Consider the following 17663-nt stretch of genomic DNA (forward strand, 5'->3'; position numbering starts at 1 on the left):
TAAATAAATCAAGGTCTCACCAGCAGACACTCCCGCCGGTAGTGACCCAGCAGCTCCTCGTCGTGCCCTCGGTACAGCCCTTTCAACAGCAGCTCCTTGTTGTACTGGTACGAGTAGATCAGGTACATCAGAGCCTCTACGAAACTGCAAAGGAGGAGATGAACACAAATCACATTCAGATCAAACTGTATCAAAGAGAACTTACAGAGTGAACCACTTCACAGGAGAAATAAACCCGATGAACCCACTGCACAACTACCAAGCAGAGAGAAGCAGGCTGGGAGGGGCTGCCCCCTGCAGGTGATGCAGGGATACAACATGAACTGAAAACAACATACTGTCTGACACAAAGTTAAAGCGCTAAGGACAAAGAGGGGAGACTGAGTTCATTAGTTTGCAGCAAAGATTTCAGGAGGGTCGTGGAAAGTGTCACCATACTTTGTCTTCTGAAAGAGTTCCAAACCGGTCATCATGAAGATGGTTGTCTCACGGAAATTCCTGTAGTCCTGATGCCACATCTGATCAAGATAAACATCAGTTAGCAAAGGCAAGCTCACTGAAATCCAAAAGAAAACAGTCAAAGTAATACTGACTGGGAAATATCAGCATTTTCAATGGTTAATTAAATCTAGTTTTAGATCAAATATATATAAAAACCCAGACGACACCACTTCTGACCTCATATTCATCCATGTTGACCTCCTCTGGCTTAATTAGGTCCAGTTTGGCACGTGCCACATTCATAATGCTCTTACATCTGTGAGAGAGGATGAGGAGGAGGAAGAAGAAGAAGAAGAGGAGGAAGAGCAAGAGGAGGAGGAGGAGGAGGAAGCGGCGTTAGCTCTGAGATGGTGAGTCATTGTGAGGTACTCCCGGAGATGAAACGGCCCACCCTGCCCCGAGGCCTTACCACGGCCTAATGAATCACTCTTTAGTGCTGAGAAGTGAAACGCTCCTCCGGAGGCTCCTATTGAGGCCACATGCACACATAAATCTAATTATCTCGCTCAAAATAGAGGAGAAGGGAGAAATCAATTTTTCACTCATGAATATGGATCGAGGCCAACAAGCGTAGTCAAAAAGTTTTTAAAAGACAGTCGGGGCATCACAGCCTAACGACACAAGCATCAGCAGATAACGGAGGGAGTCCTGGTGTTTTCTGGCAGCATTCAAACAAAACGTGCCTCTTAACATTTGAGTTTGAACTAAAGACACTGAACACTCATCAGAAGGATGAGCAACCCTGCCCGGAGCTCCTCCAGCAGGACTGCCTCAGATCCTGTCAGAGTGAAGGTCTCTGCTGCCCTCTGCTGGTCAGTGTGAAGTTAGACCAGTAACACATGATTCCTTTAAGTGACGAAGACAACCGGAGAAAAAGAACCGGCCACATTTTAATGGTACGCGAGGTTTTAAAAATGTCAGCTTGCAGCAGAGTGAAGAATTGGACCCACCGCTCGTCGAAGGCCAGGTTCCTGTCAGCGAACTGTGTGAGCAGAGTCCTCTCCAGGATCTTCTTGGGCGCCTGGTTCTGGATGAAGTAGACGATGATGTGCTGCAGTCGGTAGTCATTCTCAGGCGACGTGTCTTCTTGGGCAAATCTCAGAAGACGAGCGTACTCCAACTTGATGGCCTGACCGGAGAGACAAAGTTGGAGCAAGTCATGGTTAAAAATCAACTTCTTTTTAAAAAGGTGAAATGGGCTTTGAAAACACTTTTATTCAACTTCCAATCAAATAGAGGCAACTTCTAAAGGATTTGACTTTGCAGTTAAATTCATTTTGAGGCGATTGTTGTCTTTGGGAAAGATCTCTGACTCAGATTGATATGTTGAGAATCAAACATTAACTCATTAATCATCTTTCCTCAAAGAAAAGCCTTAGTTGAATATGTATTCATAGTGTCTCCACAGGACACGTACCTGAATGTCAAGTATCATACCACATATTTCCTCTCTGAAATGGAAACTCATACACATGAAATTCAGCATATTTATAATCCATCTCAGAAAATCTCCCACACATCAGAATATTACTGTGTTTATGACTGAGCCTTTTTCCACCTTAAAAAGGTATTTGTCTTTGCTTCACCTCACATGTTGAGAGGTGACATACAAAACTGTCATGTTTGTTTTTTGGACTGTTTCTTTTCTGAAGAGGTTTGAGAGGCAGGAGGTTCATTTAAAGTGATGGGACGACAGGAAGAGTTCAATGGAAAAAGCCTTTTGAAAACCTCACAGGTGTTTTCTACATGTAGATGATTTCAATAATCAAATACAATAGAATAATAATAATCGTGTTAACAGCAGAGCTTCTGTGCAGCACACGTTTAAGACTTCCCCTCAAACACAGAACCATGTGATCACAATGAGTCAGCGTTACACCAAGAAATGAAAAGGAAGGTGGGTGGAGGTAGATGGAGGTGGGTGGAGTAGAGGGAGGTAGATAGAGGTGGATGGAGTAGATGGAGGTAGATAGAGGTGGGTGGAGGTAGATAGAGGTGGGTGGAGGTGGATGGAGTAGATGGAGGTAGATAGAGGTGGATGGAGGTGGGTGGAGGTGGGTGGAGGTGAATGGAGGTGGGTGGAGGTGGACGGAGGTGGTTGTACCTTAAAGAAAGCTGCCTCAGGCCCATTCTTTTGATAAACGCTGCTGGTTTTTCCGATGGCCATAATTATACCCTGCATGTTGGGGGTCATCATCGTCTGCCCAGGAAGCAGGAGTCACGTTAAACAGCACAACAGGTCGTCGTGGACAACGAGCACGCTCAACGCTACGTTACGTGGAGGCGCTACAGTCAACATGCCAGACGGCGCTCTGCAGTCCATGCATCGGTTAGAGGGACACAATCTGAGGGACGCAGCCAGTCGGCAAAATGCACAATCCTCACCATGATGTGAGAGCACCGAGGCTGACAGACAGCTCAGTGCAGTGAGACGGGCTGCAGTGAGACGGGCTGCAGTACCTCAACACTCTGACCAACAACTACCGCTCATATGAAGCCACACTTCAACAACTTCTCACACGAGGCGACGGTCTCGGCTTCTCCGCTTTAAAAGCGACTCGTGTGAAGAGGCGGAAATCAGCGTTCTGCAAAAGGTCAACCTGCCTCTGTGCCAAGATGCCGACTGGCAAGACTTTTCACACTGGAGTAACGCAGGAGGGCCGACGGAGGGCCGGAGAGGTCGGACCACTGAGGGTCAGCGTACAGGTGTCACGTTTTCTCAAGTGTGAAAAACCTTCTGTAGAGCCATGTGACCGGGCAGCCTCTCACTCCATATATCAAACAGACTCAGACGTGCCGGGGCCTCAGCTACCTCGTCATCGTACCCCCCCTCCTCCGTCTCAATCACAAAGGTCCCCACATGAGGAATGGCCACCTCCACTGTTCGCTGGCCAGGGAACAGGTCAGGAGGAGGGGAGGGTGGAGGGGAAGGTGGAGGGCTGGTCTGGACCTCAGGCTGGAGGTGGGGTGGAGGGGGGGGAGACTGCAGAGAGAATGGGACAGATGAAACAGGAAGGATGGAGCACTGATGGACAGACAAGGAGTCATACACGTATACGGTGGTGTGAAAAAGTGTTTGCCTCCTTCCTGATTTCCAATTTTTTTGCATGTCTGTCACACTTAAATGTTTCAGATCATCAAACAAATTTAAATATTAGTCAAAGATAACAAGTAAACACAAAATGCAGTTTTTAAATGAAGGTTTTTATTATTAAAGGAGAAAAACAATCCAAACCCACATGGCCCTGTGTGAAAAAGTGTTTCCCCCCTCCTGTTAAAACATAACTTAACTGTGGTTCATCACACCTGAGTTCAATTTCTCGAGCCACACCCAGGCCTGATTACTGACACACCTGTTCTCAATCAAGAAATCACTTCAATAGGACCTGCCTGACAAAGTGAAGTAGACCAGAAGATCCTCAGAAGATAGACATCATGCCGAGATCCAAAGACATTCAGGAACAAATGAGAAAGAAAGTAATTGAGATCTATCAGTCTGGAAAAGGTTCTAAATCCATTTCTAAAGCTTTGGGACTCCAGAGAACCACAGTGAGAACCATTATCCACAAATGGAGAAAACATGGAACAGCGGTGAACCTTCCCAGGAGCGGCCGGTCGACCAAAATTACCCCGAGAGAGCAGCGACGACTCATCCGAGAGGTCACAAAAGACCCCACGACAACATCCAAAGAACTGCAGGCCTCACTTGCCTCAGTTCAGGTCAGTGTTCATGACTCCACCAGAAGAAAGAGACTCGGCAGAAATGGCTGCATGGCAGAGTTCCAAGACCAAAACCACCGCTGAGCAAAAACAACATGAAGGCTCGTCTCATTTTTGCCAGAAAACATCTTGATGATCCCCGAGACTTTTGGGAAAATACTCTGTGGACTGACGAGACAAAAGTTGAACTTTTTGGAAGGTGTGTGTTCCGTTACATCTGGTGTAGAAGTAACACTGCATTTCAGAACAAGAACATCATACCAACAGTAAAACATGGTGGTGGTAGTGTGATGGTCTGGGGCTGTTTTACTGCTTCAGGACCTGGAAGACTTGCTGTGATAAATGGAACCATGAATTCTACCGTCTACCAAAACATCCTGAAGGAGAACGTCCGGCCGTCTGTTCGTGACCTCAAGCTGAAGCCAACTTGGGTTCTGCAGCAGAACAATGATCCAAAACACACCAGCAAGTCCACCTCTGAATGGATGAAGAAAAACAAAATGAAGACTTTGGAGTGGCCTAGTCAAAGTCCTGACCTGAATCCTATTGAGATGCTGTGGCATGACCTTAAAAAGGAGGTTGGTGCTGGAAAACCCTCCAATGTGGCTGAATTCCAACAACAACTCTGTAAAGATGAGTCGGCCAACATTCCTCCACAGCTGGAAAAGACTCATTGCAAGTTATCACAAACACTTGATTGCAGTTGTTGCTGCTGAGGGTGGTCCAACCAGTTATTAGGTTTAGGGGGCAAACACTTTTTCACACAGGACCATGTGGGTTTGGATTGTTTTTCTCCCTTCATAATAAAAACCTTCATTTAAAAACTGCATTTTGTGTTTACTTGTGTTATCTTTGACTAATATTGAAATTTGTTTGATGATCTGAAACATTTAAGTGACAAACATGCAAAAAAAATAAGAAATCAAGAAGGAGGCAAACACTTTTTCACACCACTGTATATAAGAGTGAGAGAGTGAAAGAGAGAGTGAGTGAGTTTGACAGATCAACTTGATTCACCACGTGATGATGAAGGTTGAACGTGTAATAAGCATCAGATTGTGATGAAAGAATCCTTCATAATTATTCAATCATGTCTCTAAAAGATAAAACTATGTTTAGTGGCTGTAATCGTCCCTCGTGGAAGATCACGTCACTGTTTCAGTGGAAGAGATGAGCTCCACAGATCCTCACTTCCTGGTCGATGCAGAAACTCTGGAAGCAGAGGAAGTACTCAGCTGTTTGTACAACGCTGCACCACGTTCACCAGCTGCAGGGGAACCTGGTCTCTGAGGAACATGTTGGTTTATAAACTTCCCACTGAGGCTGAAAACGTCACTATGAGAGTAAAAGTGACTTCATCACTACAAACAACAACCTCACAAACAAACCCAGCTCTCTGTCACCGCCGCGTTTCACATAAACGTACGTGGACCGCTCAGGTACATTAACCCAGCAATCAGCATCTTTTATTTATTTATTTTGTAATCAGTCCGAGAGAAAGTATCGATGAACAAGTGGACAATCTCCCTCGTTCTCCTTCACCTGTCAGTGTAACGGAGGGGGGACAGGCAGGGTTAAGCTCCGCCCCCAGTGAAACACACAGAGATCAGAAGACAGAAACTAGCGCGACCGTCAACACTCTCACACAAAGCTGAAAAGAAACGGAGGCTCATAAATTAGGTAAATAATATAAATACAATATTTAATGTTGGGCCAGAGCTATAAAATAAAGGTGTCACTGAGTGAGTGAGAGATCAAAGTTTCAGGGTCCCAGTCGAAGGGAAAACATGAAATCTAATGAATACAATTGGGCCCGCAACAACTACTCCTAGATACTCAAGTCATGATAAATAAAAACCCGGGTAGACACACTTCAGCTGGTTGATTATCATCATCATCATCATCAAATTATCAAACTGACGTGTATAAAGTGGGGACGGCAGCAGAGACCCCCCACTGAGTCTTCTGGACATGTTTTACGTACGGCGTTCAGCAGGGCCTCGGGGCTCCTCTCCTGCTGCTCGGCGGCGGCCCTGAAGATGGCCCTCTCCGTGTCCTCCTGCAAGTGCTTGGAGTCGTTGGTGGGTGACGGCTGCTCCATGTACTCCGGCTCCTGCTGGGGGGCTGCAGGACAGGAACATCAGTGTCAGGCACAAACACATTTATTACAGCATTAAAGTTGACTTGGGTTCCATGATGGTATCCGTTTAAATTCTACACCCAGTAACAACTACTCCATTCACCACGCAGCGGCCACCATGATTCAGTTGAAATACATTTAGCAGTCCCCGCAGGAAATCACAATCTTGCAATCGCAATAGTTAACGCAAGCAAACGCCCCAATATTTGCAGGAGTTTGCCTTTAAAAAAAAAAAAAAAATGTCGTCACCAGAAGCTGTGTCACATTACATTTCATTTAGCTGACGCTTTTATCCAAAGCGACTTACAACACACCGATGGTACACCATCAGGAGCAATTTAGGGTTCAGTGTCTCGCTCAAGGACACTTAGGCATGTGGACAGGAGGAGCTGGGGAGGTGCATGTTTTTGGATGTTGGGAGGAAGCCGGAGCACCCGGAGAGAACCCACGCAAGCACAGGGAGAACATGCAAACTCCGCACAGAAAGGCCCAGGACCGGATTCAAACCCGGAACCTTTTTGCTGTGAGGCAACAATGCTAACCACTGCACCACCGTGCCGCCCGTGTTGAACGTATTAACGATATAAAGTAAATCTTTTCAAACAAAACTGCCCTTAATAACAAAACTAACTCCTCATTTTCAATCAGAGAGGCTCTGCTCCTGTTTTCATCTCCAAATAAAACTGGAGAAACAGGAAGTGACGGGGTTTGAGGGAAATGTGTTCTTCACATTAAAATGATGATTAAATGTTTGTGATCAAAGGAAGTGATTCCATATTACTGGATGTTAAATGAGTTTTCTCCACACGTCCAGTTGTCAGAGACGTCTCTTTGTTGGTTTCATCCAGCAGGTCTATGTGTTGAATGAACATGAATTAAACAGCATCTAAAGCTCTTATTTTGACAGCTGATGTCGTCCTTGTTTCTATATTCCAGTCACAGACGCTCTGTTCTGGAAACATACGCAGCTTTTAGGACCTTTTAGGACCTTTTATCTCCACGGTTCTCTAAGTTCATTAAATAAATATAAAAAAATGAGAACTAAAATATTTCTGTGATGTGCAGCAGGATTATTATCACAAGAAGTAATTATACATGTATTACTTTATCAGGTAGTTGTTCAAAAAAATAAAATTCTTTCTGGACTTGCTTCTTTTTTTTTTTGTAATTCCCACAATTTTACGCAAAAACCTCACTGAAAAGACAGAAGTCAGAAAATCTGCTGCAAAACCAAATATTCCCGATCACAACAATCACAAAAAAACTGCAAAATCCTGGAGGGACGTATTTAGTGTTGTGATATCGATGCAGAACATGAAGCGCACTTTTAAACTAGCAGTATGGTTTATATATATAGATGGAGGAATATTGTATACAGTCACGTGTTTTAAGGAAGCTCAACGATATTTCAAGGTTATTCTCCTGTAAATCTCCGAGGAACATCAGATCTGTGTTTATCGTCCTAAAAAGTATTAATTCTCTATCAAGTATTCTCGTCTGTATTCAGAGTGTCATGAAGATGACCTGCGTTGTCTGGAGGGCTGGACTCGATACTCATGGGCTGAGGGGAGGGAGAGGAGGTGGACGTGCTGGATGCTGCTGCTGCTGCTGCCGCCGCCGCCAAGGCCAGCTTCTCCTGCTGGGCCTTGCGGGCCTGCAGCATGTCCCAGTCCTCAATCTCCTTGTCGAACAGCTCGTTGTCCTCCTTCACATACTGCTTCAGGTCTGGAGGCAGCTTGTCCATGCCGCTGAGGATCTGGCCGGTTTCCTTATCAAACTCCTCTGCAGGAGGAGCGGAAGGAACAACAAACATAATGTCAACAAAATGTCTGATAAGAAACACGACAGCTTATTAAATGTGTTTTTGAATCAGTTCTTCACCTGAGAAATAAGCAGCAGGCTTTATCAGTAACTGGAATCACGTTTGAGAAAAATGGTTGAATTACAAAACAGAGAGAGAAACCGACAAATGTTTGAATATGCATGTGTAATGGAGCACCGATGCCAGAAGTGGAGTCGCTGTTGTGCAATAAAGTAAAAAGATGAATCTTTATTATCCAAGTAATGTTTTAAATTCATTTACCATCAAATGTGAATATATTCATGATCAAATTAAGGAGTGAGAGACTTATCAGGGGGCAAAGAGCAAAACTCAGATCACACACAAGAAAAGACAACAATGGATAACCACAGGTTATCAGCAGCCTGTTTGTCTTCTAGAGAAAATGTATAATTTGATTTCTGTAAGAAGCATTTCCTCTTTGAGGAGGGATACTCCTTGTTGATCTCAGCACACACTGCAACTTTCCTGCTCATCAGGCTCGAGCTCCTTCCATGTGATTACAGGAGGAGAAGCTGATTTTTAGAGATGCTGATGATCACATAACTTCTGCTGTACGCTGTCATTGTGCATTTTCAAAGTTTTATGCTTAATATTTGAAGAGGTTGCTGCAAACATTAGGTTGTACCTCAGCTAAGGAAACTTAACCACCAAGAAGCAACCAGCAGTGAGGTCGTTTGTGAGCGTTATGAAGCCTTTACGCTGTAAAGTTCTACTGGAAGTTTAACATGTTAAGTGCCATGAAATAACCTATGTTGTGATTAAGAGATGATGAGAGAAGTTGAATGGGAGTCTATGGAGCCGGAGGCTTTTTGGAGCCGACCTCTAGTGGCACTCGCTGGTATTGCAGCTGAAGACACTTCTGGATCAGAACCGTTTTACAGACCTGAAGCTACGAACTCTTTTAGAAACGGTCTGTCGTAACCAGAAGAAGAAATTTCCCCTTGGTGATTAATAAAGTGAAATAATTTTTTTTTTTTTTTTTTAAAAACCCACTCAAGTTGAAATACATCCTTCTTTGTTTCAGCTGCACTTTCTGTTTTCACCTGCCTGCCACTGTATCATCTTGTGGCTTCTCAGCTGTGGGTGCAGCCCTTATGGATCAGCTTCTATTGTACATGTCACCCCTGTCCATGTGACTAAATGATCCCAGCAGCCTTACAATATAAGCTGCTAGTATCAATGAGCCACAGATAGTTTGCTCAACAAGGCCGATCAGCTGCAGGCTGACACTCATATGAGGATCACTTACTGAGGAACAAACAGGAAATGGTCACCCACCAAACAAAACACATGAACACCACCACTGACTGGACATCAGTTCATTCTTACCCTCTATGAGAAATGGCTTCTTGTCATTGATGTACATGAGGCAGTAGGCGCTAGCGTTGCGGTAGCCTCCAAAGGAGTCCCTGACCAGCTCCTCCCAGGACGACTTGGTGACGGAAATGTCGTTGTACTTCATCCAGCAGCGCTGGTGTAGGTCGTAGATATAAGCCCAGTAGTGGCCGGCGTTGGCCTGGCCTTCGTGGACCAGCACCGCATGGAGCCGGTATGGAACCTGGAAAAATACAATGACGATTTTAAAAACTGATAATAAAAAGGAAGCAGCCGACGTGTTGTTTTTTTGAGAGTTGCTCACCTGCATCATAGATTTGTCAGAGTACATCAGCTCAATGGTTCTGTGGATTCTGGTAATACTGCCCTGCAGGTCTGGTGGAAGGAGCATCACACACAACATGTTAGCATGTGACGTACTGAAGGAATCAGCTGCGGACGGGAGGCACGTCCACGTACCTCGGGTGTCGTTTTCCACTTCACTCCTCCAGCGATGCAAGCAGCCCTCGAGCACCCTCAACTCCTCCTCGGTGATGTGGCGCGGGGCCGGGTGCATTGGCAGGTCGGGGGGTAGCCGGGACTGGGTGAAAGGCTTGTGAATGGGAACTCTCTGCTGCTGAGCTGCACTGGGACCTGAGGTGGGACCTGAAGCAGGGCTGGAGCTCTCTGGGGCAGGTAAGGAGTCCTGCTCAGCTGCGCTGCTGGGTGAGGAAACATATACAATATCAACTGAAGATATTTCAATAAAACCTGAATAAACAAGTGGCAAGATTCAAAGAATCTGATAGCAGCTATATGTAGTTCAAAATAATATCACAACAGAAGTTGAGATAATGCAGCTGCGGCACGAGCTCTGATCGAGGCCGACCGCAGACCCACAGTGCTGCATGCATATCTGAATCAGGGTGTGTCTCATCTTAAGAAATGGTAAAAGGATTATTCAAATTAAACTCTTCAAATCACTATTTTATGATTTCCATCAAACATGTACGGAAAAAAAAAAAAAAAAAATCTCTCGCCTCCTTGTCGTTATTTAAATTTAGAGCTGCCACGCTAGCAGCAGCTATGTGTTTTAGTAACTTGCCTCGGAGGGGCCAACTGCTGTCCCGTCGTTCCACCGGGGGGCGCTGATGTGTCAATGTCCTCCACTGGGGAGGTACATACAGGCTTACTGGAGGCAAACTCCATGGCATACTGGAGGACATCTGCCAGAGGAAACCTCTTGGGGCCAGAGCCATAACTCAGATACCTGAGAGACCAGAGGGAAGGAAGTGAGAGTGTCACGGAGATGGAGGGAAGCAGAAGGACACAGAAATACTTGGAGAGGGTGAAGCGGCCTTGGAACAAAGTCCCAGTCAGAGTAAGGAAGGACTCTCTGGGCCGTCTACACAGCTCTGTGGGCCGGGGCTGAACACAGCTGGTGGTGTACCTCTCCAGTCGCTGCTGGAGCAGAGTCAGATGCTCCTTCAGCCTCCTGATCTCCTCCCTCTTGATCCTGGTTATTTCCCTGTTCCTGTCCATGTACCTAACAACACATAAGATATACAGGAGATGAATGACTAGTTCCAACAGAGACAAATTGACTCTAGAATAAAGTCCAGTGATAATGTTTCTATCACCTGTCCATGTAGAGCATGGAGGGGAACTCCAGCTTGTTGTGGATCTTCTCGGGTCGTCCGAGTGCTTGGTTGAACTCAAATCTTGACAGTTCAAAGGTCAACACAGGAGGAAGCTCTGTGAACCAGTGCTGAAAGAAAATTACATGTTGATGTTGACATTTATTCTGGTAAAGATTTTATTCCTTTAATGTTTCCAAAACATATTCAGCACAGCGTGTCAAACAGCAAAACTAGATTTCCATAAAACACTGAGAAGATCTGTACTGCTTGTCTGCATGTTATAGAGAAACAACGCGTGACAAATATCACACTTTAAATCTCAGGAGTCAGACCTTCATTTAAAAGAGCTTTTTTTCACTGGGCTTTTACAAAACAGCAGGATTGACTGATTCTGTGAAACCATGTTGAAAATCTCTGGTTTTAAACATGTCGCTGATGAAATCGATCTTTTCTTTGTCAGACAGGTGTAACATGTTGTTTCAGAGTCCATGCTTGAATCACTAATTCATTCTTATGATGGAACAATGTGCAGATTATTTTCTTGATTTATCCATTAGGTTTAGAACACCAAAGTCACGTCATTGAATGCTTTGTTTTGTTTTAAACACAAAGATGTTCAGTTTACTATTAAGAAACCATTTTTTTTCCCTTCACATTTTAGAAGTCGGGTCAGAAAAATTTATGATTACATTTGTAAACAAACATTTTGTCTTTCTTATGTGGTTTTGCACACAGAATCCAAATAGGTTTTTCACTCACAGCACTGTGGTTTCAGTATTCTCATGAAGCAGCAGCAGCCAGGCAGGTGGAGCCGGCTGACTGCTGCTGGCAGTAGGGAGGGGTGTCCATGAGGCCAAATACGGGTGAAAATCACACACCTCTACCTTTTAGAAGTACGTCTGTACACAGTTTAAGTGTTATAAGAGATTTATTTATGAATGAGATATATGCCTGCTGTGCCTGACAGAATATAATTCTACAAACAGTTTTGAATTTAATGTAAAAAGTACTATAAATGTCCTATTTTACCTTTAAAACAGCTGCTCATTATTTTATGTGAATCAACGAATCAATTAATTGAATAATAATTACAGCTCTAATCAGAGACTTGGAGGGAAAATAACAATTCGAATCACTCCCTTGACCTATATTAATATATGAATATAATGCTATAAATGAAAGCCTTTGTTTAAAGTACGTAAAGTCAGTCTTTCCCTGCATTGATTGATTCAGATCATATTCATCTCAGATTAAATACACACACTGTGATGTCATCACCAGACTAACGGTGGGTTTTGCCCCTCGGCTGATGACAGCACCGGGGGAACCCTGTCGTCCTGTATAATGTGGGCGGAGCCGTCTCTCAGGCTGCGTCCCGAGCTGCTGGTTGGTGCTTTTCCAGAAGGCTGGGTGCCGTACCCGTCTGCCTACTGGTAATTAGCTGCTCCTAGTTGTTTAGGGACAGTGTAGCTCAGGCTACGGCTAAGCAGAGGTCAAACCCGGAATAGCACAGATGTCACGTAAGGGCGAAGAGGTCAGGCCTTCGGAGAGGATCCACCACATGATCTCAAACTATTCAACCTGATTGTCTTCTCGATGCCACAGACAGGGGCTGACAGGCGTCGGTGTGAGGTCACAATAAAATGAATGTGACTCTCCAAATCGCTTGGAGTGTAAAAAACACATTTATTCAGTTATTTTGATAAATAAATGTAAAGCAAATGTTTCAAAGCCAAGTACCTTAATTGTGTTATGATTTAATGAGATAGGTTGAATATTAAGAGAAGACAGAGAGCATATTTATATGAAGTGGACACATCACCTCTGTGTTGGTTGTTTTCTGTGCATGAAGCACTTTGAAATACTGGTTTAGGAAGGGAATCTTTATATCAAATTATTATATTATATAAGGGTCGAAGGATTAATGTCTGCAATTAATGTTTGCAGTTGAGGACTCAAAAATCTTCAGTTTTTGAAGGAGATCTCGGTAAAATATACAATGAAATAATAGAAGTTCTTTTTCCTACTGAAAGCAGGACTAAAAATAACTGAAGGCTATTTGACCATGACACATTGGTGTCACAGTGTGTACAGCATTTCTAGAAAATATTATTTTCCTTTTGTACAATTTACCAAAATCTCCATCAAACTTGCTGCAGCAGTTGGATGTGAACAGCGTGATGGGCGTGCGTTGCACTGACCTCCTGTCCAGACCGCGCTGAGTTCTCCGCCGAGTGCAGCGACTCGATCTCGCCCTCGATCATTGCCGCCTCCAGACACTCGTGGAGGTCCTTGAAGCCGTTCACCTGGAGCGGGTACTGTCCAAACATCTCTGTGTTCTCAAATTTTTTACCTGTGGAATCACAATTGTACAACAAACACACATGGATGAGCACTTGTTCAGTCATTCATGTTCACTTAGCTGAAGGTGAAGTGTCGTCAGCATGTGGGAGAGGAAGAGAGGGAACGTGACAGCCATCATATCATGTGTGTCAGTCAGTGCTGTGACGGGTGTTTAAAAGGCAGAGAGCTTGAAAGAAAAGACATTTTACACTCAAATGCATCCGAGCTCATTTTCACGTGTTCAGCAGTCAGTCATTCATCATGACTACTTAAAACAGCTGCACGGAGCTCTGTGCTCCAACTACTGATGAGACCCCCCCGCCCCCTCCCCAAAAAAACAGAGGAGAAGAGGGTCTGCTGGCGGACATGCATATGAGGCATTAAGGTCATTTTGTGAGCAGCAGAGTCCACTGGCCCAGCTTCTGGTGGCTGTGGGACAGTATTGTCATGCATAATAAGCGCAATGTCAATCAGCCGTCAAGGTCTTCCACAATCAATGCAGCCGCTCTCCTCTTTTAGATGGACCACATCTCATTAAGACAAGGTCACCTTTCATTACTAGGGGCAAGGACTTGCTCGCTTTCTGGCTGTTGCAATCAGACCACGCTAATGCCTCCCTTCTCTGTTATTCTCCGGCTGCTCCCCACTTCTGCTCTATATTGGTGTAAATTAAACACCTCATCTCACCTTCCAGGACGCCCACAGCAAGAAAGCGGCCATAGAAAAGCTCCACCATGGGGTTCTTTGGCTTCTCACCCTCCCTGGAAGAAAAGATTGCCTCAAAATAGACGCCACAGCTGTTTATGCTGCATGTAAACATTGTACACAAGATCCAATCTTTCCACAGTGACTAATCAGCTGACGTTACCTGTCTTCCTCAGCCTTCATCTGGAAGGCATCCTCCAGCCAGTCCAGCAGCTTGTGGGTGAACTCACTCACATCCTGCTGTTGAACGAAACACACACACACACACAGGATGGACAAATCACCAGTTACAGGACTGCCTTCAGGACACGGAGGTCACAGTCAAACTACACGACACAAGAACAGTGCAGTCAGTCACATCAGTGTCATGTCTGTCATCTGCTCACATAGACGAGCTTTGGATACGAGATGACCCGTCTCAGAGGAGGGGTTCACGCATTGATGAACTTCAAAGGCAACCTGCAGGCCCTGAGGCCACTCCCATAGACATCAATGCAGGTTAACATCTATCTAACCTGAGTAACAGAGCCCAGACCTGACTGATGGGTCACAGAGGCCAGAGGGCCGACCCCACTTAGCCTTGCGGAGACTCCGTCTCAGAGTCAATGCTTATGTAAGGAGACGAACTGAACAGTGCCACACAGTTAGACACGTGCACGTCACATTAACGGAGGACGTGCACACACGGCTTGTTTCTCAGGTGGAACAGTATATTTCTATTGCTTTAGTTTAATAGAGTTAACGAGACAATTCTGTAATTTTCAACAGCTGTTTACGATTATTGATCTGAAGTGTGATTGTCCAACTTCGGTCACAACACGTTCCTGCAAAGCTTTTTTAAGAAATGAGGGTTTCTGTCTAATAACACGCTTTTAATTTGAAATAAAACAGGAAGTGTTTGTAATACCACATAACTTTGACAGCACCAATGGCAGCAGATCATAGCAAGGCTTCAGGTTGACGTCATGAATATATTAATACATGCGCCGTTCAGGTCAATGCATTTTTTATTTATTTTTTACAAAGTTCAAAAGAAGTGATGTCAGTTTGAGTCTGAAAAGCCAATAATAGATGAGAGGTTAAAATGTCTCGGATTTGATAGAGCTGAGTCAGCAGAACAACCAGGAAACTGAGCAGTGAAGCCTGTGACTGAGTGGGCAAGAAAAAAACAGGAGAATATAGGGTTTTAAGTATTATAAATGCAAAGAGGAAAAGGTTGATCTCTCTCCTGTGTACATCAGTGACATCTTTAATGAACAGCAGCTAGTCTAAGTGAACGTTAGTGTTGTTTAAGCAAGTTATGGCAGAACGAGGTTTACCTGCTGCGACTCGGTGGACTTGAAAGCGTCTTTGAGGATTTCTACAGCTCGTGATGGATCCACGTATTTCCTCTTGGACCCCACCATGAGGGAGAACAGGTTCCTCAGCTCCCGCATGAAGGGCAGGTTCCTGTGCTCCTGGTCAGAGCAGCACAATCAGTGTTAACTATTCAGTGAATCAAACTTCATGAGTCCAATCAGACTTCCTCATCTCAGAGTGTTGTAGTAAAGGTCTCAGGTACGGTGGTGTGAAAAAGTGTTTGCCTCCTTCCTGATTTCCAATTTTTTTGCATGTCTGTTACACTTAAATGTTTCAGATCATCAAACAAATTTAAATATTAGTCAAAGATAACAAGTAAACACAAAATGCAGTTTTTAAATGAAGGTTTTTATTATTAAGGGAGAAAAACAATCCAAACCCACATGGCCCTGTGTGAAAAAGTGTTTGCCCCCTCCTGTTAAAACATAACTTAACTGTGGTTCATCACACCTGAGTTCAATTTCTCGAGCCACACCCAGGCCTGATTACTGACACACCTGTTCTCAATCAAGAAATCACTTCAATAGGACCTGCCTGACAAAGTGAAGTAGACCAGAAGATCCTCAGAAGATAGACATCATGCTGAGATCCAAAGACATTCAGGAACAAATGAGAAAGAAAGTAATTGAGATCTATCAGTCTGGAAAAGGTTCTAAAGCCATTTCTAAAGCTTTGGGACTCCAGAGAACCACAGTGAGAACCATTATCCACAAATGGAGAAAACATGGAACAGCGGTGAACCTTCCCAGGAGCGGCCGGCCGACCAAAATTACCCCGAGAGAGCAGCGACGACTCATCAGAGGTCACAAAAGACCCCACGACAACATCCAAAGAACTGCAGGCCTCACTTGCCTCAGTTCAGGTCAGTGTTCATGACTCCACCAGAAGAAAGAGACTCGGCAGAAATGGCTGCATGGCAGAGTTCCAAGACCAAAACCACCGCTGAGCAAAAACAACATGAAGGCTCGTCTCATTTTTGCCAGAAAACATCTTGATGATCCCCGAGACTTTTGGGAAAATACTCTGTGGACTGACGAGACCAAAGTTGAACTTTTTGGAAGGTGTGTGTTCCGTTACATCTGGCGTAAAAGTAACACCACATTTCAGAAGAAGAACCTCATACCAACAGTAAAATGTGGTGGTGGTGGTGTGATGGTCTGGGGCTGTTTTATTGCTTCAGGACCTGGAAGACTTGCTGTGATAAATGGAACCATGAATTCTACCATCTACCAAAACATCCTGAAGGAGAACGTCCGGCCGTCTGTTCGTGACCTCAAGCTGAAGCCAACTTGGGTTCTGCAGCAGGACAATGATCCAAAACACACCAGCAAGTCCACCTCTGAATGGATGAAGGAAAACAAAATGAAGACTTTGGAGTGGCCTCGTCAAAGTCCTGACCTGAATCCTATTGAGATGCTGTGGCATGACCTTAAAAAGGAGGTTGGTGCTGGAAAACCCTCCAATGTGGCTGAATTACAACAACAACTCTGTAAAGATGAGTCGGCCAACATTCCTCCACAGCTGGAAAAGACTCATTGCAAGTTATCACAAACACTTGATTGCAGTTGTTGCTGCTGAGGGTGGTCCAACCAGTTATTAGGTTTAGAGGGAAACACTTTTTCACACAGGACCATGTGGGTTTGGATTGTTTTTCTCCCTTCATAATAAAAACCTTCATTTAAAAACTGCATTTTGTGTTTACTTGTGTTATCTTTGACTAATATTGAAATTTGTTTGATGATCTGAAACATTTAAGTGACAAACATGCAAAAAAAAAAAAGAAATCAGGAAGGAGGCAAACACTTTTTCACACCACTGTATGTATTCAGCCTTTTAGATGAATCAATTATTAATTTAGTAACTACTGCAGCTAGGGCTCTTTTAGTAAAGGTATTTAAGTAGTGATTATGAAGATGTGCCATAAGGTCTCAAAAACGATAACAAGGAAGTGGGGCAATCGAGCCATATGTAGGAGAAAACGATTCCTGCTTTAAATGCTAAGCATTCTCAATTTTCTCCTTCATGTTTGTGTTCTTCCCAGATTTCCCCTTTTTTATATCTAAATTAATTCAATAATATAATGTACTCAGGCATGGTA

The 17663-nt window shown here is 44.2% G+C and overlaps 1 protein-coding gene across 4 annotated transcripts in view; it reads right to left on the bottom strand.

The window, feature by feature from the left end:
• The window catches only part of usp25 (ubiquitin specific peptidase 25), a 34346-nt gene that overhangs the window by 4469 nt on the left and 12214 nt on the right, over positions 1–17663 (bottom strand). Inside the window, exons 7-24 of one of the 4 annotated variants that reach the window (XM_069721137.1) lie at positions 15526–15663; positions 14370–14446; positions 14189–14262; positions 13360–13511; positions 11159–11286; positions 10969–11064; positions 10624–10788; positions 9999–10237; positions 9844–9914; positions 9534–9762; positions 7886–8143; positions 6206–6345; positions 3314–3484; positions 2606–2701; positions 1452–1630; positions 679–757; positions 439–518; positions 21–144 (exon numbers count right to left, since the gene is read on the bottom strand). In XM_069721137.1, the coding sequence (XP_069577238.1) occupies positions 21–144; positions 439–518; positions 679–757; positions 1452–1630; positions 2606–2701; positions 3314–3484; positions 6206–6345; positions 7886–8143; positions 9534–9762; positions 9844–9914; positions 9999–10237; positions 10624–10788; positions 10969–11064; positions 11159–11286; positions 13360–13511; positions 14189–14262; positions 14370–14446; positions 15526–15663 (2496 nt within the window). Of the gene's footprint in view, positions 1–20; positions 145–438; positions 519–678; positions 758–1451; positions 1631–2605; positions 2702–3313; positions 3485–6205; positions 6346–7885; positions 8144–9533; positions 9763–9843; positions 9915–9998; positions 10241–10623; positions 10789–10968; positions 11065–11158; positions 11287–13359; positions 13512–14188; positions 14263–14369; positions 14447–15525; positions 15664–17663 lie in introns of all 4 variants that reach the window. The other 3 variants (XM_069721136.1, XM_069721138.1, XM_069721139.1) reach the window with 3 other exon arrangements.

This window comes from Brachyistius frenatus, unplaced genomic scaffold, assembly GCF_029030835.1.
Source record: "Brachyistius frenatus isolate BFR_SWC_R1_liver_20210118 unplaced genomic scaffold, ASM2903083v1 Contig_258, whole genome shotgun sequence".
Classification (NCBI taxonomy): domain Eukaryota; kingdom Metazoa; phylum Chordata; class Actinopteri; family Embiotocidae; genus Brachyistius; species Brachyistius frenatus.